We start from the raw sequence: 26,748 nt of genomic DNA, 5'->3' as shown, positions 1-26,748 counted from the left end.
CACGGAGATGAAGCATGAAATAATGTTTACTGAACTTCAGCAGTTCCAGAGAAGCCCTCTCGTCTGAAATAACAAAGAAATGAGGTGCCCTGAAGTACAATATAGCAACCCAGACATCCTATCAGATGGTACACCTCCTTCATGAAGGATTAGACAGTTTGCTGAAAGTTCTAAATCAGTCTTTGAACTGTAAAGAGAGACTATGCATAGCATAATGAAGACAAGCGGAGCTGTTTCACCTAGGTTAGATGAAGAAATTTCTCTTTGTGCTTTGAAGAAAATAGCAAGGCTTTCTTTTTTTTTTCTTTCTGAAGCCTTGACCTTTATTTATTTATTTTTATAAATTTTTTTAAATCTAAATGGGGTGACATCAATAAATCAGGGTACATATGTTCAAAGAAAACATGTCCAGGTTATCTTGTCATTCAATTATGTTGCATACCCATCACCCAAAGTCAGATTGTCTTCCGTCACCTTCTATCTAGTTTTCTTTGTGCCCCTGCCCCTCCCTCCCCCTCTCCCTCCCTGTCCTCCCACCCCCCTCCCTGGTAACCACCACACTCTTGTCCATGTCTCTTAGTCTTGTTTTTATGTCCCACCTATGTATGGAATCATGCAGTTCTTAGTTTTTTTCTGATTTACTTATTTCACTTTGTATAATGTTATCAATATCCAACCATTTTGTTGTAAATGATCTGATGTCATCATTTCTTATGGCCGAGTAGTATTCCATAGTGTATATGTGCCACATCTTCTTTATCCAGTCATCTATTGACGGGCTTTTTGGTTGTTTCTATGTCTTGGCCACTGTGAACAATGCTGCAATGAACATGGGGCTGCATGTGTCTTTACGTATCAATGTTTCTGAGTTTTTGGGGTATATACCCAGTAGAGGGATTGCTGGGTCACAAGGTAGTTCTATTTTCAGTTTTTTGAGGAACCACCATACTTTCTTCCATAATGGTTGTACTACTTTACATTCCCACCAACAGTGGATGAGGGTTCCTTTTTCTCCACACCCTCTCCAACACTTGCTATTACCTGTCTTGTTAATAATAGCTAATCTAACAGGTGTGAGGCGGTATCTCATTGTAGTTTTGATTTGCATTTCTCTAATAGCTACTGAAGATGAACATCTTTTCATATATCTGTTGGCCATTTGTATTTCTTCCTGGGAGAAGTGTCTGTTCATGTCTTCTTTTCATTTTTTTAATGGATTATTTGTTTCTTTGTTGTTGAGTTTTATGAGTTCTTTGTATATTTGGATATTAGGCCCTTATCTGAGCTGTTGTTTGAAAATATCATTTCCCATTTAGTTGGCTGTTTGTTTTGTTGTCAGTTTCTCTTGCTGAGCAAAAACTTCTTAGTCTGATGTAGTTCCCTTCATTTATCTTTGCCTTCACTTCTCTTGCCTTTGGAGTCAAATTCATAAAATGCTCTTTACAACCAAGGTCCATGAGTTTAGTACCTATGTTTTCTTCTATGTACTTTATTGTTTCAGGTCTTATATTTAGATCTTTGATCCATTCTGAATTAATTTTAGTACAAGGGGACAAACTGTAGTCGAGTTTCATTCTTTTGCATGTGGCTTTCCAGTTTTCCCAGCACCATTTATTGAAGAGGCTTTCTTTTCTCCATTGTGTGTTGTTGGCTCCTTTTTCGAAAATTATTTGACCATATATATGTGCTTTTATTTCTGGGATTTCTATTCTGTTCCATTGGTCTGAGTGTCTATTTTTCTGCCAATACCATGCTGTTTTGATTGTCGTGGCCCTATAATATAGTTTGAAGTCAGGTATTGTAATGCCCCCAGCTTCATTCTTTTTCCTTAGGATTGCTTTGGCTATCCGGGGTTTTTTATAGTTCCATATAAATCTGATGATTTTTTGTTCCATTTCTTTAAAAAATATCATTGGAATTTTTATGAGAATTGCATTAAATTTGTATATTGCTTTGGGTAATATGGCCATTTTGATTATATTTATTCTTCCTATCTGCAAGGCTTTCTTTTCCATGTAAGCTATCCAGACCTTTCCTCAGTTTCCTTCCCATTCATTCAGGGGACACCTAGAGACATTCTGTATGTCAGCCACTGTGCTGGCATTGGGGACACAAAGAATAATCAAGCATCATCAGACCCAAACAGTTCATGGGATTATAGAAGAGACAGCCAAGTAAACTGCAGTAATACAATGTGATCAGTTCTGTAATAATAGAGACCTGAACAAGATGCTCAGTGAACACAGTGCGGGGAGCACTAATACTTGGGGTTAGGTCAAGAAGTCTTCACTTTGAACTAAATCCTACAAGATTTCTCCAGGTGGAAGGAGGTGGGAAAAGAAAGGGGAGGACATCCAGGGAGAAGAAATGGAATGACAAATACATAAAAATGTAGAAGCACACAGTACACGCAACTCCAAGTACCTGGAGAAGAGATGATGAGTAAGGGGAAGGGCAGTAAGCGCAGGTGGAGAGGTAGGAGGGGCCAGATCTTCACATGCCTCTAGAGGATTTGGACAGTAACCCCTGAAACTGGAAGTCACCAATAACATTAGGCAGGGAGGGCACGTTCGAATTGGAGTTTCAGGAAGACATCACCAATAATAGGGGAATAAACTTGAGAGAGACAAGATTGGCAGCTATTATATTGGCCAGGGTAAGATAACGATGGATAGGCACTAAAGCAGTGGAAGTGAATTTGAAGAGATGACAGACCTTAAAGCCACTGAGGAGGTCGGTTGGCTCCGTGGTAGAGCATCGGTCCAACATATGGATGTCCCAGGTTTGATTCCAGGTCAGGGTACCCATCTGCTCCTCCACCCCTGCTCCCCCTCTCGCATTTCTCTTTCTCTCTTCTCCTCCCCTAGTGCAGCCAAGGCTCAATTAGAGCGAGTAGGCCCCAGGTGCTGAGGATGGCTCCATGGCCTCCGCCTCAAGCACTAAAATGGCTCTGGTTACAACAGAACACGTCCCAGATGGGCACAGCATCGCCTCCTAGTGGGCTTGCCAGGTGGATCCTGGTTGGGCACATGTGGGAGTCTGTCTCTGCCTCCCTTCCACTCACTTAAAAAAAAAAGCCACTGAGGAGGCAAAATGCCCACCTAGGCTAGTGACTTCATGGACATAGGTAGTGTGGATGAGAGTACAGACAAGGAGAAAGGATGGCCTTTTTGTTTCTAGAATGGTAATATTATTAATTTATGTAAAGAACTATTAGATGGGGGTAGAGAGAGAGAAGAAGGAGAAAAATAGAGTGGAGATATATATATATATATTTATATATATATATAAATTAAACTTAATGGGGTGATATTGATCAACAAAAGTACATAGGTTTCAGGTGAACATCTTCACAGTATTTGAACTGTTGATTGCGTTGTGTGCCCATCAACCAAAATCAAATCAGAGTGGGGATACTGACCAGCCATGCCACTGTCAGATGCCCACATGATGTTCATTGGAGGTATACATATGCAGTAGGGTCTTGTGGGCTGAAGTCTGCATTACATATAGAAATTTAGGAGTCATGCCTGGCCTGTGGTAGTGTAGTGGATAAAGCATCGACCTGGAATGCAGAGGTCCCTGGTTCCAATACCGTAGGCTTGTGCAGTCAAGGCACATATGATAAGCAACGAATGACCAACTAAAATGAAACAACTATGAGTTGATACTTCTCGCCCACCCTCCTGCCCCCATAAAATCAGTAAATAAAAAAATCTTTAAAAAGAATTAGGAGTCCCTGGCTGGTTGGCTCAGTGGTAGAGCGTTGGCCTGGAGTGCAGGAGTCCCAGGTTTGATTCCCGGCCAGGACACACAGGAGAAGTGCCCATCTGCTTCTCCACCCTTCCCCCTCTCCTTCCTCTCTGTCTCTCTCTTCCCCTCCCACAGCCAAGGCTCCATTGGAGCAAAGTTGGCCCGGGCGCTGAGGATGGCTCCATGGCCTCTGCCTCAGGCACTAGAATGGCTCTGGTTGCAACAGAGCAACACCCCAGATGGTGCGCCCCAGATCGCCCTCTGGTGGGCATGCCGGGTGGATCCCGGTCGGGTGCATGCAGGAGTCTGTCTGACTGCCTCCCCATTTCCAACTTCAGAAAAATACAAAAACAAACAAACAAACAAAAAAAAAAACAAAGAATTAGGAGTCACAAAACACATGGTCTTTGAAAAAAGCTATGCTGCTTGGGAAGAATGCATAGGGAGACAAAGGAAGTAGTTTAAGGATTAGTCTCTGAATACTATCACAATTTAGGGGGTGGGGTCCTGGGGGAAAAGCCCAAAAAGGAGTTTTCAGAGAAGTAGGAGGTAAACCAGAAGAGTATGGGAGTTTCACAGAGTCCTACTGGGGAGAACAAGGAGGAGGAACTGTCAACTATGCCAGCTGCCACAGAAGAGTGAGTGTGATGAGGGTACATGCATGTCCACTGGATCAGACAACGAAAGTGGCCTTTGTATTGGAACGATGGGGCAGAAAGCCTGATTATGCTGGGTAAGAAGTGAATAAAAGAGAAAATGGAGATAGCAAGGCCATTTCCCCAAAAACCTGGCTCTGAAGGAAAGAGGGTAGTAGCTAGAAGTCTAAAGGGAGACAGAAAGTGAAAAGGTTTTGTTTTAGCTCTTTCGTTTTGTTTTAAATGCTGAGAAGTTTGAGCGAGTTTATGAGACAGAGAGTGAACACACGCATAGCTGAAGGTACAGGACGACGGGAGGATGACACTCCTTAAGGCTCACAGGAAGTAGGAGGAGGTGGCATTCTGGAGCACACGTGGAGGTGTACAGCCTTAGTGGGAGTAAAGCCAGTTCCACTGAGATAAGAAGGAGCAGGTAAGCTATCGATGCTCATAGTATGAAGGGAGGGAAGGTGAAGGGACTTCACACCCAATCTTCTCTATTCTCATGATGAACCCTGGAAGAGAGAAAAGCGAGGGAGATGATGTGGGGGGAGGCGGGTCCAGGAACATTGTAAATGAGGACTAGAAGAGTTGAAACTGATTAGAGATAGTTCAAAGAATAATGACTAAGATATGGTCTTTCTTTCCCTTAAGGAGGTTACATTCCAGTAGGGAGATGAAATGAAATCATTCTTATAGAAAATAAATCATAAAGAAAGAGTTTCTACTAAAGATAAAATAAGTGCCAAGACAGTAAACCCAACTTGGGAAGTTGGTAACTGTTTGCCCTGGGGTGGGGTGAGGTTTTAGCAGGTTTTATCACGGGGCTAATACATTAATAACAGTGAGTTTGAAACAAATAAAAAAAGTAAAAAAAACCCCACAAAATAACCCCAACAACATTTTTTTTTTGGCCATGAACCATATGTTGAGAAAAGACCTCAGAGATAAATCTTTGTTTTATAAGACTTTCAAATGTACAGTTAAGTGATGAAATGGGGAAAAAATTAAAAAGAGAACCTAAATGTAGCTCAACTGCTTTCATACCTTGCTATGGAGAGTATAAAGGGATACAACATGAATAAAGAGCAGTTTAGCAGCACCTAATAAAAAAAAAATATATATATATATATATATTTTTTAAATAGCATCTATTAAATGTAAAGCAAACTAAATGCTCATCAAATATATAGTTAAGTCAGTGTGGTACAGCCACATAATGGGATATTTATGTAGCTATTAAAAGAATGGTGTAAACTGCATACATATTGATATGAGACTATCTCCCAAGTAAATGTTTAAATGACAACAGTAAGGTACAGCAGAACTGTGATACAGGACCCTGCAGTATATGGGGGAAGACATATGTAATTTCCTATATGTTTATTAATGTAAAGACTATTTCTGTAAGAATATTTAAGAAACTAGAAACAATGACTGCATTTCCTTTTGTAACTTTTGAATTGTATACCATGTGCATGTATTATCTATTGTAAAGTTTTTAAAAATAGCCTCGCACTTTAAAAGTATATTTCATGGATCTTGAGATACCCAAAAAAGTCAAACAGCTGTTTGTTGACTTTTTCAATGATGCAAATAATTTAATAAGCATTCCTAAAGAGCACAGCATGCTTTTACATTTTAGGATCACTTTGATCTTTAAAAAGATAAGGAAATATTTTCAAAAAGTACATTACATCATGAACACATCAATAAGAGTCAAAAGACGATTTAATTTTTAAATTGAGCAAACTAAGTTTTGCGTGTGGGCGTAATTCAAACAAAGCCCTGTTGTTGCATTCCTAACCACAGACAAGGAAGCCTGACTGCGTGGGACGGGCAGGCTGGTGAAACTGGAACTAGCAAGTGACATGATGTCCTTCTTCGGTGATTTCTGCCCTAATCCAGAGAGACTGTGGAATGCAAAACATATTTCTGAGAAACCTACAGTAAAGCAGTTCAGGTATTTAGAGCAGTGTTCACTGATCACCTTCTCCGTGCCTTCCACCTTGCTGACTTACAGTTGGAGCTCTGGGAGGTCACAGGTGGCCTCGAGGAGTTCATAATCTTCTTGGGGAGTCTTAGATGCAAGAAAAGTACTAAACTGAAACAGAGTATTATTCATTCAAAAATTGTTTGAGTGCCTACTAAGTACCAAGCACAATACTAGGCAGTTGAGCTTTAAACTATCTACATGATAGAGGGCTATCAATGAGAAAATGAGGTAAATAAAGAGATTAAGCAACTTGTTCAGTCAGTCACAAGAGTAGTAGGGACCAGAGCTGATATTTAAATGTAGGCCTCTGTCCTTAGAGCCTGTTTTTTTTTTTTCCTTCATTAAGTGAGAGGAAGGGATATAGTGAGAGAGACTTCCTCATGTGCCCTGACTGAGATCCAACCGGCAACCCAGTCTGGGGCCAATGCTTGAATCTATTGAGCTATGTTTAGCACCTGAGGCTGATGGCTAGGACCAGCAGAGCTATCCTCAGTGCCTGGGGTGATGCTCCAACCAATTTAGCCACTGGCTGTGGGAGGGGAAGAAGGAGAGAAGGGGGAGACAGAGGGAAAGAGAAGCAGATACAAGGGGTCCTTGGGTTATGACACAGTTCCGTTTCTATGACAGTGACTTAACCCAAATTTTGGGGTAAGTCGAAACACATCCTAGCCTAAGTCACTTACTTATTCTAACACAGTTATAAAATCATAATCTAGAATATAAAAACACAACTAAGCCACAGAAAAAGGAAAAGGACATAAATATACTGTACTGTACACAGTACTATAGCAACAGAAAAAAATGACAAAAAATTAGTAAAAGAAAAACTCCTTACATTTATTCCTGTGTTGCACACTGGAAAGGACATTGCAAGGTGGGAGAGAGTGACCTATTGGGAGGAGGAAGCTGGAGAGGCAGGAGAACCTGCAGAAGGTGCTGGAGATACTGGGTCAAGGGAATCAGGATTGCCTACCACTTAGGCCCTAAGGAACATGCAGGAGATGCTGGAGATGATTCTACCTGTACTACAGGTGTTTCATCTCGAGAAGCAGCTGATGTAGAGGGTTCAGGATCCAGGATCTGTTGCAGGCCTCTCTACCTTCTTAAAGAATTGTTCCAGGCTAGTCTGGAAGGTTGATGACTTCTTCTCGTCCAAAATCTGCCTATAGCATTGCAAGGCATCCATAACAGTTCTGTAGACCTTACTGAGTCTGTCATCACTGGGGCCCTCCATCTGAAATTTTGCCAGCCCATCCTCTGCCATAAAAAAGCCTGCCAAACCCCTGGTAGTAAATCTCTTGGGTTCTGAGGTTTCTATCTCTTCCTCTTCAATCAGCTGCTTCTCTAGCTGAATGAAGTCCTCAGCACAGCTCTTCTCCATGTGATGCCAGTAGCTCAGTGACATCCTCAGCCTTCCTCCAAATTAACCATGGCAACAGTCTTCTCTGTTACAGCCTCCACCGACTCCTCAAAGCCATGGAAGTCATACACAAACTGGGGACACAGTTTCTTCCACACACCATTTAAGTTTGTACGCCAACTCAATTAAGTTTTCATGGGAGTGAGCATCATAAACTCGAAATGTTGTATGTTGAGACTGTCGTAACCCAAGGACCCCCTGTAGCCGCTTCACATGTGTGCCCTGACAGGGAATTGAACCCAGGACATCCATACGCAGGGCCAACACTCTATCCAGTGAGCCAACCGGCCGCAGCCCAGAGTTTGTGCTTTTAACTACTAAGCAAGGAGCAGTATAATGAGGTGAGGTAGACAGACTAAGAAGACTGGCAATAAGCAAGGAAGCAAATACACAGTATATTTTCATGCAATTATATATAAGGGTTCTGCAGCAAATAAAACTGGGTAATGTGAGAGTGTGATTGAGGGTACTACTGCTTTGGGTTAGGGATATCCTCTTTGAGAGTGCATTTGAACCCAAGATCTAAATAATAAGAAATGGTCAACCATGCAAAACCATGGAGGCAGAGAATTTAACACAGACTGAATAATGAATGAAAAGGTCTGGGGGTGGGAGTAAATTTGGGTTTTTCAGGAAGCAGGACCATGTGGCCAAAGCCTTGTGAGTGAAGAGCATATAGACCAGGGGTAGTCAACCTTTTTATACCTACCACTCACTTTTGTATCTCTGTTAGTAGTAAAATTTTCTAACCACCCACCAGTTCCACAGTAATGGTGATTTATATAGTAGGGAGGTAACTTTACTTTATAAAATTTGCAGAGTTACAGCAAGTTAAAGCATATAATAATAATTACTTACCAAGTACTTTATGTCAGATTTTCACTAAGTTTGGCAGAATAAATCTTTATAAAACAACTTACTATAGTTAAATCTATCTTTATATTTATACTTTGGTTGCTCCGCTACTGCCCACCATGAAAGCTGGAACGTCCATTAATGGGCGATAGGAACCAGGTTGACTACCACTGGTCTAGATGGTAGGACAACTCATCAGATCATATTGGGCATGAAGGCTAGGAAAGCATTTAAGATATGTAAGCACCAAGAAGCTCATATGCTGCCGGTGATCAAGAATGGGGCCTGCATTTAGCCAAAGGCTTGGCAGTAGAGTGGAATTTTAATGACCTTGAAGGATTTGTATGCTTTGGATACATGGAGAAAGTGACAACCACAACCTGGAAAAACAGAAAATTCTAGGAGCTAGAGTTAATTTTGTGGTTGACACTGTTATGCCTGAGACTTTGGGCTCTTCTAGGAACACTGACATTTTTAAACCATGCCAGTTATAAACTGGGCATGAGTCAAATGTATAGGAATATAAAATATACTCAACTATCAGCACTACCAAATAAAACATATGTTTTTTTATTTTTTAGAGAGAGCGGTAGGGAGAAAGAGATAGTGAGATAGGAACATTGAGGTGTTCCTGTATGTGCCCTGACTGAAAACATTCTATTTCTTTTTTTTCTTTTTTTTTCTTTTTTTTTTTTTTTTTACAGAGACAGAGAGAGAGTCAGAGAGGGGGATAGATAGGGACAGACAGATAGGAACAGAGAGAGATGAGAAGCATCAATCATCAGTTTTTCATTGCAACACCTTAGTTGTTCATTGATTGCTTTCTCATATGTGCCTTGACCGTGGGCCTTCAGCAGACCAAGTAACCCCTTGCTCGAGCCAGCGACCTTGGGTCCAAGCTGGTGAACTTTTTGCTCAAGCCAGATGAACCCGCGCTCAAGTTGGCTACCTCAGGGTCTCGAACCTGGGTCCTTGGCATCCCAGTCCGACACCCTATCCATTGCACCACAGCCTGGTCAGGCAACATACTATTTCTTAATGCACTTACTAAGCCACCACTGGCCTGCCCCTCCATCATTGGTTTAGTGCACAATGGTATAAATAGAAGTTGAAGTTGACCCTAACAAGGTTCTAGTCTAGCCCCTCCCACAAAACAAAGAAAATACAATATTCTGTAAAGTCTTTCTTTTTTTAATGTTTATTTTATTGATTTTAGAGAGGAAAAGGGAGAGAGCAGGAGAGAGACAGGAACAATTGTTCCTGTATGTGCCCTGACTGGGTTTCGAACCACAACCTCTGTGCTTCAGGAAGATGCTCTAACCAACTGAGCTGTCCAGCCAGGGCATAAATTCTGTTTCTTAAGGTCTTTTTGAGTGTTGCTGCTATTTTCCCCCTATTTTTCTCATCCATCCATGTTTTAAAATATCAAATATTTCAAGTATATACAAATGTATTCAGATTAATATAAATAACTTCTGTGTGCTGATCACCAAAATTTATCAAATCTTAATATTTGCCCCAAGTTTACTTCTGATATATATATATATATATCAGTGTTTTCTTATGCAAATACAAATTTAAACTCTATTTCACCCCTTTCACAAAAGGAACTGAATGTGGTGTTCTACCCTTGCTTTTCTGACCTTAACAATACTCACTGAAGATCATTTTAAGTCAGTATTTACAGAGCTTCCTCATATCTTTTTTCCTTTGAGCTGCCTCCTGGTATTCTACTGTGTGCATATATCGTGTTCATTTAACTGGACCCTTTCTGTAGATGCCTTTCAATTTCCAGTCTTTACCATTACAAATAATGCTTCAATGAATAACCATGTCCACACACTGTCTTCTCTTTATCTGCAGAAACTTCTAGAAGTGGAATTGCTGGCTCAAAGTAAAATGAACTTGCATTTTGATAAGTATTGCTACAGTGCCCTTTCACACTTTAAAGAGGAAGCAAACTCATATCATCAAATAAATGTCACTGTACAAGTAATTTGGGTGGAGTTATAATTACATCTTTATTAATATAGAAGAATAGATGATTCATATTGGAACAATGCCTTTTTGGCATATCCTATTTATAGGAAAATGATAGACCCTAAATACTGATGACACTAATATATAGCAAATGAAAACTATGACCAAGTCAAGTTATTTTAGCTGTTCTCACAACATTGTTTCATTTTCAGATCCAGAAGGAACTCTGGAACAAAAGCATCCTATAGTGAGATATATATTACTGGTTCAGAAATAGAAAAGCTTTAAAGAATTTTTGAAAGAGGTGAAAAAGCCTATCACTTTCCAAAATTAAAAAAAAAAAGGTGGTAATTGTCCCTTAACACAGAGTTGGTAAAGACATTGTTTTGAGAAATCCTTTAGCCCTTAGAGCATCCCTAACATCCAGTTTCTATGACTTCTGAGGCTATACCTTAGACTTTGGGGATTCAAAGAAAAATCTAGCAAACAAACTCTTTCAAGGCTTTTGTAATTGCCCGAGTAATATCTATGTCTTTAAAAAGCTGCTCAGTGGGTAGAAAAGCATGCATTAGGTAATATAACCCCATAGCAACACACAGTCCTTTCTGGAAAGAGTTCTTTTTAAATGTCACATCCTGATAATATGCCCTAGGGATTTTTGGCTTTGACAATGGAATCTCAAGTAAGACTGAAGTCTGGTAACAGACATAAGACCTTAACATAGAAAATTTGCATAAAAGATTTAAAAAAACCCTTTTCTGTTAAGGTACTTTACCCCATTCCTCCAGACCTGTCCCAACATTCTTTCACTATCTCCACACCATCCTTCATTTCGAATCTTTTTTTTAAACATTAAACTTTATGATAACTGCACAAAACTATTACTATAAAAGAGAAGGACCAGCAATGGGAGTAAGTGTCTTTCACTTAGTCACCAGAGGCTGATGATGTTTAAATGTTCTTTTTCTCAATATTCTCCTTTCAACCCTCTTCCCCTAAACTCTGACTCATACAGCAACAGTCAACTCTTCTTCCCACACTTCAACATTTGCGTATAAGTCAAGGCAGAATTTGGTACAAACTCTTTAACATCCTTGATCTATAAAAGCATTCATCTTTGTCTTTCACTGACTTTCAAACTCAAATTCCGACAGAATAGCACAGCATCTATGTTGGGCAAATGTGTGTTAGGCTTGTTCTCTTGTACTTTGCCCGATTAGTGTGCGAGGATGGGACAGCACCATGTGTATAGTCCATGTAAGGCTGCAGGTGCTTGCCCTCAGGGTGGCAGATTGCCTGCCGCCATTGGGAGGGGCGATTTTTTTTCTACTGTCTGCCATACAGGGGTTCCCTCCCACCACCTGGCCCTGTATGCTTGTCAGCCCTGAGAGAGAGAAGTGGTTTTCCCTGCCTGCTTGCTCATCCCCCGTTGCGAGACTCTAATAAACGGAATGGTCCACCATCCTCTGGCTCCACAGTTCCTTTACCGTCTGCCCGAATCCAATGTGAACCTGCACGGCCATGTCCACCAGCCTTACAATAAATGAATAGCATAAACTCTATCAACAAATAACTTTGTCTTCTCAACTCTCCATTTGGAACCAGGCATTTTATTTGTTGGAGGAAAGAGGGACTTCAGATACCAGCCATTAGGATTTTAGAATTTTCTTCTCTACTGCTCTGTGTCATCAAATAGGTAGTTAGAGCTTAGGTGGGAGAAATCACTTGGCTGCTCGCTCATTATCTTTCACACACAGGCATATGCAGACAACCATAAATTTCATGGATCTCAAAAAGGGTCAGTCAGGTAGTTGGAGAGAACTAGAAATAGTGTGTGTACTCTTGAATTACTGCCTTTTTTTTTTAATAAAAGGTGCGTGGGGGGCTCTCCCAGAGGCCCCTGTTGGACAGCGTGGGAGCCGATCAGCAGGACACAGTAGAAGGTGTATGTGGCTCCTCCCGTCCACCCTGTGGGTGCAGGGCTGAGGGGCAGGAGGAGAGGGGCCCCCACCACTCTACTGGGAACACGCCTCCTTAACGTATAAATCCACAGAATGTTGCCCTTTGAGGGTTCAAAGAAGTCCAAATACCAACCAAGGTATTTTGAAACCAAGCTAATTCATTTTTATATGATGCCAAACTATTAATTAAATGTTACTTGCCAAAACAAAAGAGTTTTTTTGTAAGGCAGAAGGCTAACCTTTAAGCAGTGATTCCCCCTTCCTAAACACCACTCTATTAAACAAAACAAATAAATGCCCCCAAACCTCCAACACTAAGCAGCTCAATTTTCTTTCGGAGTAAATTTGGTGCATTGCGTTGTGGTTTCTCTTCCCTAGTTCACTTTCTCCTCAGTTAGAGGGAAGGGCCACAGGTGGAAACTTAAAGGCAACAGCAAGGGAAAGGACAGAGAGCACTAATTTCAGAGAAAACAAACTATGGTCTCAAGAAGACTCTGTATTTTAAAATCATGCTGGAAAAGAACTATTCATTAAAAACAAAGCTTTCAAGTAATATTGGAACCTGAATAAAGTTATAGTGAAGGTTTTTAAGGCAGAGGAGCTGAAAACTTTAAGAGCACTTTCTCCAACTCCTTAGTTCCCACCTACCAATACGTCCATAGTAAGTCTTACCACAGAAGTCTAACCTCTACCAACACTCAGTCTTAACCTGACATTCTGGGGAGAAAATAATAAAATTCAGAAGAATGCTCTCTCTTACTTTCAAATGAAAGAATGCCAAATACAACTTGAAAAACTATCCCTGTGATCCCTCTTTTTATATATGTGTTTTATAATATAAGCAGTTCATATTTTCTTTTGTACCCTTTACAAGACATAATAATAATAATAAAATGAATGCCCATAACAAAATAAATATTTAAGCCACCTTCAGATCTAGAACATTACCATGATTGTTATATCCACCTGTTCTTTTCCATAATTTATTTTCTTTTAAGTAAAAGCATCCTTAGAAGCAAGTGTTAGCCTTAACCATAACTCTAAACAGAAATTTTGAATCAAAATTATAAGGATAAAAGCTGAACTCAAATTATTGTGAATAAAGGAAAAGATAATCAAGTATTTAAACCTTTCATTGTAAAGAAGTTAATCATGTAAAACTGGCGATCTCAGTTAACATTTCTTTCCATGTAAACTCAAAGTTGCATGAGAAGACTGTACCTTTTTCTTTAAATTTGAGAGTATGTCCACAGGTTCCATTCCTTTATACAAATGCTGGCGAGCGAATGGAGCCCTCAGCTACTACTACCTGGGTAAGAAGCCCCTCCCAGTGAGAAACAGAAATGCTCTGAAATTCCCCGGGGAAATGGGGAAGCAAAACCATGACTTACACAACACAAAGCAACTACTGATTTGAAGGAGATAAAGAGCCACTCTAAATACACACATCATAAAAAATATGGCGACAGTATATGTACGAGAGAGAATGACTAAAATTCTCGCACAGAAACAGTAGTAGTATTCTGGCTTCCGTGAGGTGCTCATTAATCTTCATGACAATTTATAGAAATGGGCTTAAACTTAACATGTAGTTGGTTATTTTTTTTTTCTTTATAAACAGACATAGCACAACATCAAATAGACACCTGTGAAAGTCTTGTCAGTTGAGAATTCTGCAATGAAAGATTCTAAATCTCATTCTAACAAAACTGGACTTACCTTGAAGCAAACAGAAACATCCTAGATAATAATCCTCTGACCAGCTGAATGTCAGATTCGGTAGTGGGGTGAAAAGCCATTACACCCCGCCACTGCCCTTTCTGCTTCTCCCAGGGTTGTTTGTTGCAAAGCCTTCCACACAATTTCACGGGCCTGCGGTCAGACGGCCTGAACCGCCCTGAGCTCGCTAAGCTTAGAGCAAGTGGGAGGGGCTCTCACTCCCAGTCACCTCTGTAAACCAGCCAACTAAGGATCAATTCCTGCTCCAGTAGAGGGGAGAAGGTGACTCTCAGTCATTTTTCCTGAATAAAACCAGCATCTTAGACAACAGCACGCAGCTTAGAAATGTCAGAATTCTCTTTTGTGGGCAGAAGGAGGAGGGCAGCAAGGAAAATCATCTGCTGATAAAAACACATCAAACTAAAATCAGGAACTTTCCTTGAAAGATGGTCCCTGCTAAAAATCCACATTTAGCTAAATCCTCCTTCCAATGCAAAAATGCCACTGTCTGCAAAAGTGGGCTAATTGCTTTAAGTGTCCCACAGTTTGGGAGGCTCCTGAAGCAGGGGTTCTATATCAACACCCAGCAAGGGCTCCTCAGGCACGCTGACCTGAGAACACGAAGTCAGCATCAAGGGGACAAAACTCATTGCCCAGGGAAGTGCAAAGCACCAGCTGAACTAACCTTGCTGCTCAACTGAGAATGAATTAGGAGTCAAGCCCTGAGTTTCTATTATCCATTCATCTTGATTTATTTTCCAGAGCACAAAACGCGCCACCATGCTTGGGTAATGCTTAATAATTAGATGAGATCATTATTAGAACGCCGGTGGTGCCCACTGGTGGAAGGTGAGGAAGGGGTGAGAAGTTCATACAGGGAAGCACTGGCTTGGAAAAGCTTGGGTTTTAGAACATTTTGTCTCCTTTACCAACTCATTGAACTACCCTTGCCTAAAGCTTTAGAAATTTTTTTAGGGAGACATTTCTGCCAAGATAAGTTAGGATAATAGGATCCCCACTAAGCTAGATTAATAGAGAATTCAGGGATCAAGCAGGAAAGGAAGCAGGGGCTTGGATCTGTAAGAACAGTAAGACCTGGGCCACTAAAACTCTCTTTCTTGAAGTTAGTTGTTTGGTTGGTCCCAGTGAGGAGGGGAATTTTTTGCTTTGGCTCTTATAAATAAGTGAGAAATCCTTTCTGAATACGTTTTTCATGAAAAGGGAGCTTATAGACCTGTGGCCTATGGGACTTAGAATCAGCTCATGAGATGACCCAAGCACTTTTCAAATCCAAGATCAGTGTATAGGTTTCCATGACCTGTCACAAATTAGACTTGCTCAGTGCCTCCCAGTAACCTCCTACCTCAACACCTGTAAGACTCGCAAGAAGATGATAAGCCCATTATGTCTGCTGTCTATACGTGGAAGAACCAGACATCAGCATTTCGCCCCTTTCCGTATTTCAAACCAGGATTTGAAATGAAAGAGCTCTCAATGATCCTATCTGGGACAATTTGAGCAATGAAATAAATAATGGTAGTGTTGGGTTATAACCCACAAAATATGACTAATATGTGAAGGAATCCTTACTGATACAAAGCGTTGAATAAGTAAACAAGTAGGGGAAAGAGACAGCTCATCCTTACAGAAGAATTGCAATGAATAAATGCAGAAGAAAATACAGAATCATCTTTAGAGCATGATAGTAACAATTAATACCCACTGATGGATGCATAGCCTCAAAGTTATTGCCTCAAAGACAATAACTTTACAATGGAGAAACCCAGCAGGCTTCACCTTAACCAAATAATCAAGGCTAATATCACCAGTAATAAAACATATCAACATTAGGTAATCCCTACTAGGATACACTAAGGACATATCACTTCTGTGGAATTCCTGCTAAAAATGCATAACCTCAGTCTAATCATGGGACAATACCAGACAGACCCAAATTGGAGGCATTCTACAAAATAACTGGCCCATACTCTTCCAAAGTGTCAAGGTCATAAAAGGCAAGGAAAGACTGGGAAAATAACAGACTACAGACTAAGGAAACATGACGATTAAACACACCAGTTACAATGTTTACTTGTTTGTAATGCAAATTCACAAGTCAACATGAAAGAATCCCCCAACTGGAATCACAGTGATGATATCAACAGTAACATCATTGAGTGCTTATGATGTGCTGGGCACCGCCCCAAGTACCTTACATGTATTAGCACTTTCCAACCTTTCACCAGCCCATTGACTAGTTTTTTTTGTTTTTTTGTGACAGAGAGAAGGACAAATAGGGACAGACAGGCAGGCAGGGAGAGATGAGAATCATCAATTCTTTGTTGCAGCACCTTAGTTGTTTATTAATTGCTTTCTCATATGTGCCTTGCCAGGAGGTGGGGGGCTACAGCAGAGTGAGTGACCCCTTGCTCAAGCCACCAACCTTGGGCTTCAAGCCAGTGACCTCTGGGCTCAAGCAAGCAACTGTGGGGTCATGGCTATGATCCCACGAGCGACCCTGCGCTCAAGCTGGTAAGCCCGTGCTCAAGCTGGGGACCTCAGGGTTTCAAACCTGGGTTCTCTGTATACCAGTCTAATGCTCTATTCACTGCACCACCGCCTGGTCAGGATGATTAGTTATTAAACTCATTTTACAGATTTGAAACTGTGCGAGATTAAATAATGTGCCGGCCGTTCCACAGTAAGTGGCAGAATCGCAATATGAATTCTAGGAAGTCTGATGCCACAGACCACAGCTCACCCATTGCATTACACTGCCTTACATGCTGGCACCCAGACTTCAATGATAATGATGGAAATGATGACCACAACCAACACCTAATAATTACTTTACCTAACATTCAGTTCTCATTTCCTAAGAGTGGGCTCTGTGCTAAGTGTTTTGAATACTTCATCTCATCAAATTCCCACAGTTGTCCTATGAAGTAAATTCTGTTATGCTGATTGTTGAGGCCACAGAATATGGTGGCTACGCGCTTGGTCAAACTATCTCAATTTGAATCCACCACCTCCTAGTAGAATTCTAGTGCAAATCTCACAGGACTGGTGTGAGAATTTGATGCGATATGCAAAGTCCTGATACACTACCCAGCACAGAGAAGTAGCTACAAATTTTTATCGGGCTAATTAGTAATCTCAGGACATTCTTCAATTAGAGACAAGAAAAGTTTTAAGTGACCATCAGCTCAAAGATGAAGTAATTTTGCTATACAATTTGACACATTTATCATTTCCAAAGTATGGTATATTACTTTGAGTATTTTAAATTACAGTTTTAAAAAACAGTGTGGATATGTTTTTAGAAAGATATTTGAATCAAATGATTTGAGGGACCCCCACCCCCCTGACTACCTCCCAGGAACGTTTGGATTTTCCAGAACCTAATATGAAAACCGCCATTTAAATGTTGTCCTTCTGAACTCCAAGCTTCTGACCTCCTTGTCCGGCCCCTCCTTACCTCTCTCAGGAGCCTGTACTGAGAGGCTCCCTCCTCCAATAGCTGAGTCCCCTTTCTGAACCATGGTGTACAGCCCTCCGTGCCTCCTACCTGTGCTTCCTTCGAAGCTTCGCTCCTCCCGACCATGCCGCCTTCCTGTGCTGGGGGTCAGAGGCAAGGTGCGCTGGGCTGGCCGAGTCAGGGGTGCCAGCATCTGCAGGGCCCGGGTCTGCACGCGCATCTCTGGCAAAAAATAAGAAAACGGGAAATTGAGCATGATGGTGTTCGTGGGCAGGGACCCAAATGAATCTAACAAGACACGTGTGTGAAAATTAACACTGCAGTTAGAGCAAAGCCACATAGCTAAGAGCAGAGTTCTAAGCCTGTGCCCATGAAAGTCCTCTGCCCAAAAGAAGGCAAATCTGCTACTGGGGCGTCTTCATCCTTTCCTATCTATGCTTCTGTGAAGCAATGAAGTGGATTTCCAATCTTAGAATACCAGATTTCCCAACCAAGCAAGGTACACTGTTGTGCAGCTGAACTCCCCTGTAATTCAGCATCCATTGCTAAGTGGAAAATTGTGGACTCATTGAAGCTAACTGTCAGATGAAGTGGTTCCGAGAACAGGTCCCTGCTGCCTCCCTCTCAGGAGGAGCGATGGCACGTGGAGCCGCCCTTGCTCTGTGCGGTGCGTGGCTGCTCAGAGCACATGCCAGCTCCTGAGCTCCAGCTACACGCAGAGCACATGCCAGCTCCTGAGCTCCAGCTACACGCAGAGCACATGCCAGCTCCTGAGCTCCAGCTACACGCAGAGCACATGCCAGCTCCTGAGCTCCAGCTACACGCAGAGCACATGCCAGCTCCTGAGCTCCGGCTACTTCAGATTGTTCGGATTCCACTGCGCTGTGCGCAAGCCCTCTGTACGTCCATCTCAATCCGCTCTCCCAGCCCGGTCCCTAACACCATCCCCATAACTCCTTTCCCCCATCCTCCCAGGGAGTCAGAGAAAAATGTTAAGCCCCATGTGGCTCAAGCATACTGCCATGGGAACAGGCATATTTCTTCTCTGTAGGAGAGTCTTGGCTATGGAATTTCCAAATGCCCTAACCGCACCCCTAAGGCCTCCTACTGGTCAGACTGCCCCCTGCACGGGCTCTGAAGCAGGCTTGCCACATTCCACTCTGCTGGGTACCAGCACTGTGCTTTCAACGGCTGTCTTCGAAGATCTTCCTAAGCCTCTGAGAGCTGACTGGTTTGGCCCTCACGTATCATGGAAGCAGGAAACTGAGAGGGTGTGCGGGTGGGAATACTGAATGGTATTATTTTCTTATCATTTCAGGATATGGAAGGATAAGATGGAATCACAGGAATTTCCATTTCTAGACTAAAGTTTCATCTTTACCTTAGTTATACCTAGGCACCATCACCTCCTTCTGTACTTGACTTTTCTCACCAAATTTGAATATTTTTAATATAAACCAGAACTTGAAGTCTGAAGGCCTGGCTGAGGTTCTTTGACTTATGCACTGAATGACTCTGAGCCTCAGGCTCCTCATCGGTAACAAGGAAATAAGAGGCAGACACAGTGTGGCTGGGAGCCTGGCTCTGGAGTCAGTCAGCCTGTCTGAGTTGCAGTCCTGGCTCCACCCACTGACCAGGTCCATGACTTTGTCCTCTCCATGCCTCAGTGGTCTCATCTCTGAAATGGGTGTTAAAAGAACCACTTTCATGGGGCTGTTGAGAAACTTAAAGTGACTCAGATAAAGCACTTACAATTGAGCTGGCACATATTCTGCACTCAGCAAATTAACTACATACCTATCTGGCAGAGTTGCTATAAAGTTTCCAGATAATGTCTAGTAACTGTCTAACATACTGCCTACACCTGGTTGTGCACTATCTTACTACAGCACCTTCATTTTAGAGCTCCTTTTGGCTGAGATGTCATGTAAAGTAGACACTAAAAAGATGTACCATAACTTATGCTGGAAATAATAGCGAGACAAGTCTTGAATGAAGAGTTAACATGCCAATGCCTTTCTGCAGAATTCATCACTTGGTTTCCACTTAGGATTCTTCATACAACCCTTAGAAGCACCAACCCCTGTGGCCATCTGGCTTAAACTGGGGTGGAAAGTAGATTCCAAGGTATGTCACCATCAAACGCGTGAACGTCAAGATTACACGATGTAAAGAGCACACCCAAGACCTCCCACGGGCACAGTCCTGACAGCAAGCGTTCCTTTCTCGCTCCCCGGCAGACCCAAGTGTCTGCTGGAGGAAGACCACGGCCAGCCTGAGCTCTCACAAAGTTTTTGCAGCATTTAATAACTTCCTCATCTTTGGCCTAGACCACAACTCTCGACGCTGTCCTTTCTGCACAGTGGCTGGGTGCTCTTCTCTCTCTGTGCACACTCCCCCTTCCTGGGAAGCTCCAAGGGACCGAAGGTCCAGGGGTGCACAGTCGCAGTGAAGGGCTGGCAGGAGGAGCAGGCCAATGAGAAAGATGGGAGCGTGAGAAACATGAAATTGTCTAATCTTTTTAAGGATTTTCAATGCATGCTTTTTTTTAGCCTAGGGAAGTGGAGACCAGCAACCCAGTATTGCTCTCCATGGCCACAAGTTGTCCTGTCACCTGCCACCACCAGGGGACCAGTTTGTGAAACCCATAATGCTTGTTGCTGACTCCAATCCCTGCAACCCCCAGGCTAAGTCACACACAGCGTCCCTGCTGACCTTCACCTCCTCGACTCCGCCCCCACCCCGGGTTCCGGAGGCTCCTGAGTGAGCTGCCCAAACACGACACCCACTAGAAACAGGCGAGAGCAGCAGGGGCACTGACCTCTTCCTTTACACTGCCAAATAAAAAATGACAGCAGCCAACAGAACAGCCGTGTGGTGTGAATGAATCAAAATTATACCTCTCTTTTTGGGTGGACTGCCAAAAAATAGATTTTTTGGTGTGCTGCAGAATCTTAAGTAGTTCACATATACCATAAGATGGAAAAGGTTGAAAATCACTGGGCTCAAGAGTGTGGGAAGAGCCACGGGTGCGCAGAGGGCACTTTTTCTGCCTGAAACTTTTTCTGTAATATTCTGGAAAACAAACATTAAAAATCCATATAGTCTAACAAAAACAAATTCCATAGTGGAACACAGTCCTGGAATGAGTGGTGGGAAGCCTCTCATCCCAGAGACCCCCCCACCCCCACTGAAATCCTCACGTGGCCCTTCTCTCCCGTGGTTGGTTATTGTGTCTGTGTACTGAACTCGGCTGTCTCCAAGGTCACCCTTTCCTACCCATCTGTGGTTACTGTGCTACCTGCCTCCCCGCAGACTGGACTCCACTGAGGCCACCACGTGCTCTGACCTCATCAGGAAATGGTGCTACAACGGTACCTCAGGACTTGGGCAGATTATCCCAACTTCCCTCTAAGAGGATATGGTGCTTTCCCATATGTCAGGAGTGATTCTCACAACTTTCCTAGAAGCCAAGAACTAATTTTTTTACCAGCATTTTCCAGATGAACAGACACTTGAGAGGTTATCTATTCTGGCTCGAACCACACTCAAAATCATACTGACTTGGGATAAAACCCACTGACTCCTCACTCTTCTTCCTTCCAGTTTAGTAGTTTCAGTTTATGTCACAAACTGCAGGTGCTGGGATTAATTACTAACCCAGATTTGCACGGAATGGGTAGGGAATAATGGTGAGGATGGAGCCATCAATTAAACATGTTACCGAATGAGTTTATTTTTACTTAAAAGATATCAAAACTACATTGTTTAACTTCAAGATACCAAAAGATACATTGTAGAATCCTTGGAATGAATGAAAGCTTCAACAGGAAAAATATAGGGTTCTGAGAGGGCCCACTCTCCTGGCTCACCCACACTTGCCCTTCAGGTTGGAGGTTTGGACATCATTTTTTCTGGGTGCAGCTCAGTGTGAGGTGACCCCCGTCCATGCTAGCAGAGTGGCACACGGGCTGTAAATGTGCAAAGAGGTCCCTCTCCCACCACAAGCTCAGAAAGACAAGCAGGCCAGCTTGGTGTCTGGCACAGACAACTGCTCTATAAATGGCATACTGGTAAATGTTCAGCAGATCTGTAACCTTTGTTCCTTCCTATCTCCTTTTAGTTCATAAATTAAGTTGGTGACAACACCAATGAAACATTTTGAGGAGCTGTTTTTATATTGTTTCTTGATGTTCTCTAGCCTTGATATCACAAACTATGAAGGACGAAATAAGAATCAAGCTGACCTATGAAGGTTGCCGGGGGCTAAAAAGTTATTGTGACCCACAATCCCAGTATCACATCTTTCTACCTCCAAATTGTGAAGAAACAAGAAATCCAGGTCAACTGCCTACATGTTTCCACTTCCTGTGAGTACATCTATATTTATCCTCTCCCAGGATCCACCATTCCTAATTCCTGCTTTGCTATTTGGTATTTTAATGACATTGTTAACTGCTTTCTTTCTGAACTAAATTTCAGCCAATACAAGAAGAAAAAGTTCCAGATCATTCTGTCCCTGTGGCTCTCTTGAATATCATGAAATTGGGGAAGGACTAGGGAAGTGGAGGGGAAGACTTAAGGAGCTGGGCAGGGCCTGTTCAAATGGTCTCTCTGTGATAAGGTGCCAAGGAACTGTAAAACTTAGCATTAGCCACGCCATTTTAAAGAGAAAAAGTCAGGCTTCTTACCCCCTCCTTTCTGTAGAGAATGGAAAGAGAAGAATGCAGGAGCTTCCTGGCTTACAAGGACAACTGGGTCATCTAGTCATAGGTTAGCTGTTTCCTAGAATTCTCTGAAAGGCTGCCTGGGGCCACTCTGCCACACAGAGCAAAGAAGATAGAGTTTATCTGAAAACCTTAGAAAACAATGATTATGTACCTTAATCAAGAATTCCTCTACTTGGACTCACCCTCCCATCCTAAAGTCATCAGAGTAACTTATACCTCTGGACAAAGGGACCACAGCCCCTCCTTAGCCACACCAACCAGTAGTTGACTTTGTATAAAAGCAGGCTCAGAACTGTATGAGAGCCTACATGATTTGGAATTGTGTCCCATGTAGCTAGACGGCTAATTAATAAGCTCCTCAAAAATTTCTTCTGTAACCTGCCTTGGTGTCTCTATGTAACCCGCAGATTAGAGTACACTACTTTAGTTCCTGATTTCTATTAAGTTTAAATTTATTTTGTCCTTGGGGATAAAAGGGACCAGGAACCAGGCATCTTTGGCATGGACAGTTACGACCTTAGGGAAGTGGCTGGTTTATCTGTCAGAACCAGTTGTTTCTTCCTTTTCTGTTGTGTACAGCTTCTCCAGTGACCACTTCCACGCCTGTCCTTTCAATTCAGCATATGCCTAGGAGCCAGCATAAACTTAAAAAATGTAAATGGATCTTGTCATTCTTCAGTCAAGCCCTTCACAGCTTCTTCCTGCACTTTGGATAAAATCCAAGTTCTTCTCTTGGTTTGTTTTTTATTTTTATTTATTTTTTCCTGAAGTTAGAAGCAGGGAGGCAGTCAGACTCCCACATGCGCCTGACTGGGATCCACCCTGCATGCCCACCAGGGGGCGATGCTCTGCCCATCTGGGGCATTGCTCCATGAGGCAGAGGCCATAAAGCCGTCCTCAGTGCCCGGAACCAACTTTGCTCCAACGGAGCCTTGGCTGCGGGAGGGGAAGAGAGAGACAGAGAGGAAGGAGAGCGGGAAGGGTGGAGAAGCAGATGGGAGCCTCTCCTGTGTGCCCTGGCCGGGAATTGAACCCAGGACTTCCACACACCGGCCCGATGCTCTACCACTGAGCTAACTGGCCAGGGCCAAAAATCTAAGTTCTTTAACTTGGCCTAAGATGCCTCATGTGACCTGTTCTTGTCCACCCACCCATGAATATCTCCCCTCTCACTCACCTTAGCCTGCCAACCCCTCCAAGCTCTGCACTTTCACACATGCTGTTCCTTGTGCCTGGAATAGTTTTCCTCCAATCCTTCATTTGGCTGGCTCCTCTACCACCTTCTGGTCCCAGGTCAAACATCTCAGAGACTGCCTCATCTATCACAAATATTCTTTTCTGGACCTGATCTTTTCCCTCATGGTACTCATGGCTGCGTGTAATTGTGCGCTTGCCCGTGGCCTGCTGCCTTTACTGAGCATTCAGCTCAGTGAGATCAGGGCCCATGGCTGTCTTTTCTCCAGTTTTGTTTTTTAAAACCATTACATACTCAGAACCCAGCACAGTGACTAGCTTGTGGTAGGCACACAATACAGATTTGTCAACTGAATCACAGGAGATTGTCAAGGGAATAAGTGTGTAATGCATCCAAACTGGAGCCCTATGCCTTTAAACTCTAAAAGCATTAAATTGTTTATATATATGTTTGGGGAAGGTAGGGATTGCTTTTCAAAAAAAAAAAAAGAGTTTATTCATTTTAGAGAGGGGAGAGAGAGAGAGAGAGAGAGAGAGAGAGAGAGAAGAGGGGAGGAGCAGGAAGCATCAACTCCCATATGTGCCTTGACCGGGCAAGCCCAGGGTTTCAAACTGGCGACCTCAGCGTTCCAAGTTGATGTTTTATCTACTGTGCCACCACAGGTCAGGCTGGGACTGCTCTTCTTTTAGTCACTATCTATACACTTTGTGAGTCAATTTCATTGTAAAATTATAATTTGGCCCTAACTGTTGGTCCAACTCATTAGCAGCTGTGTTTCTTGGGGTACAGAAGACCAGGGATGGGGGACTATGGCCAAATGCTTTGACCAATAGCTGGCACAGCTGGGCACAGTTTTGCTAGCCTTCTGTTTCAAAGCAGCCGAATGCTTTTTGAGATTAAGCAGGCAGGAGTGCATTCACACAGGGCTAAGAGCCTGTCCTCAGAGCCTTTTGAAGAAGTTCCTTTGGATTTATTCTGGGCATAGATATGCACTTATTGTCATAATTTGCCTTATTAAAAGTCATGTTCTTCGTTTCCCATGTTTCTTTTTTCTTCTTATCCTGCTCCGTGCCCACCCTGCCTGAAGCCAGACTCTCTGTCCTGTTAGCAGGTGCCACCACCAGAAGCTTCCCAGCACTTGTCCCTTCCGTCTCCTGGAGGTGCAGAGGGCCTGCATTCCATTCCTGGCTTCTGAAAGAAGATGCTGTTCAGTATAGATTTCTGCTCTTAGGCTACAATAGCTCTTCTTTATTTTCTGATGGTTGAGCGTTTATCAAAAGTTTCACATTCTCAATACATTGCCCTTTCTTTAAGAACTCCTTGTTCCTGTTACTGACCTTTCGGTACCTATATATTTAGACTTAACCTCTGGGTCACTGTCCCTTCATTACTCTCTCTTTCTCTCTTTTCTTTTTCTTTTTTTAAGAGTCATTATTGACCCTCTAGGAAATTTGTTCTGTATTCCCTCAGGCCTGTATCCTATCTGATGCTTTCTATCACAGGCATAACAAAACCTCTTCTGTCTTTTGGCTCACCACCCAGGTCCGGCAGCTCGTTATTCCAGGAGGGCCACACTTAACCCTTTCAGTCATACCTAGGTGTACATCTATGTCTCAGACCTGTATCCATTTGTACCTCCTGCTCCTCTTGCTTCTGCTTTTTCTCATTTGATTTCCCCTGAAACCACCTAGATGAATTCACACATACAATTTATACCAGTGGCATTCAGCATATTTCTGATTTTTTCCTGAAACTATAGCTTGACTATCATCAGATCTTAGCCAATGACCTCTAGATCAGCCTTGTACAAAGACTGGAAACGGGTGGGCAGGGGGAAAAGCCAACTCTTTAACCTAATGAATATTTAATTTGTTTCTGATTTACCTTTGACTTCAAACCTCCACCCACTGAAGTCTATACCAGCTAGCCCAAGGCAAGGGCACAAGAAAACCAAGGGCCTTATAGTTAAATTGATAACTCCACCACTGGTGAGGATGGACACTCTACAAACACTCAGAGCTTGACCTTAAATCAGTTTTGCTCAGTGGCAGGCTGTGTGATGTGTGTGACCAATATGGATTCTGGAGCCAGCTGCTTGGGTTCCTATTCAGGCTCTATCACCTGCTAGCTGTTTGACCTTGGGCCGGTTGCTTAATCTCTTGTGCCTCAGTTTATTTTATAAGCCTTCCTATAAAATAGAATAACAGTACCTTTATCAAAGCGTACTTGTGAGGCTTAAATGCGTTGATTTATGTAAAGTACTTAGAACAGTGCCTGGCATTAAGTGATAACTTCTTACCAATAGAACAGAAACTTTATTTATTGGGCACATGGTATATACTAGGTGCTGTGCTTTTAAAAGTTATTTAGTTAATATTCTTATCATCTGAGACAATGATGACCCCAATTGTACAGGTAAATAAAGTGACTTGAAATACAAGTAAAACAAGTATGGCCATAGGCCACGCCCTCTCCACTCTAACCTTCATTATATGCCTCTGAGGAGAACTGGGCTTTGAATACTTTTTTCTTGGCCATCAGCCTTGCAAGCCTGCCATTTCTTCCACCTCACCCTTTTGCTACTCATATGAGACAGAAAGATACAAAAACAGAAGACCAGCAAATATACCAAAATGTTACTATTGGGTGATTAGATTATAGGTGATACTTTTCTTCTCTTTTTCTGTATCTTACAAATTGTTTACAGTGAACACTTATCATTTTAATTATTGGAAAAAGTGAATTAGCTTTATTTTTTTTTTTCCTAACTAGAATGAGTCTAAGAGTCTAATTTCTCCATATTTTTAATGGAAAATCTTGGTCAGGAAATGGAAGTGGATGTACCTGTCCTGGGAGCCACTACAGGCAGCGGAAAGCCCACACATTGGCAGAATTTACTTTGGGAGCTTCCGCAAACACTGAAACACAGGATTTCCGGGAAAGTGGTATCAGTAGAGGGAGACGAAGCCTTCCTGAGAAAACTCAGTCTCCACCTTTCTTCCCTCGCCTACTCTTTCTTTCTAGTG

At 42.4% G+C, this 26,748-nt stretch overlaps 1 protein-coding gene across 7 annotated transcripts in view; it reads right to left on the bottom strand.

Annotated features, from left to right (window-relative positions):
- Window positions 1-26,748, bottom strand: part of SHROOM3 (shroom family member 3) — a 322,616-nt gene that overhangs the window by 58,306 nt on the left and 237,562 nt on the right. For all 7 annotated transcript variants that reach the window (XM_066386945.1, XM_066386944.1, XM_066386947.1 and 4 more), the window contains one exon: window positions 17,888-18,019. In XM_066386945.1, coding sequence (XP_066243042.1) covers window positions 17,888-18,019 — 132 coding nt within the window. The remainder of the gene's footprint in view (window positions 1-17,887; window positions 18,020-26,748) is intronic.

This window comes from Saccopteryx leptura, chromosome 5 (assembly GCF_036850995.1).
Source record: "Saccopteryx leptura isolate mSacLep1 chromosome 5, mSacLep1_pri_phased_curated, whole genome shotgun sequence".
NCBI lineage: Eukaryota > Metazoa > Chordata > Mammalia > Chiroptera > Emballonuridae > Saccopteryx > Saccopteryx leptura.
Note: the sequence above shows the minus strand (reverse complement) of the source record. Positions and strands in the feature narration are given on the sequence as shown.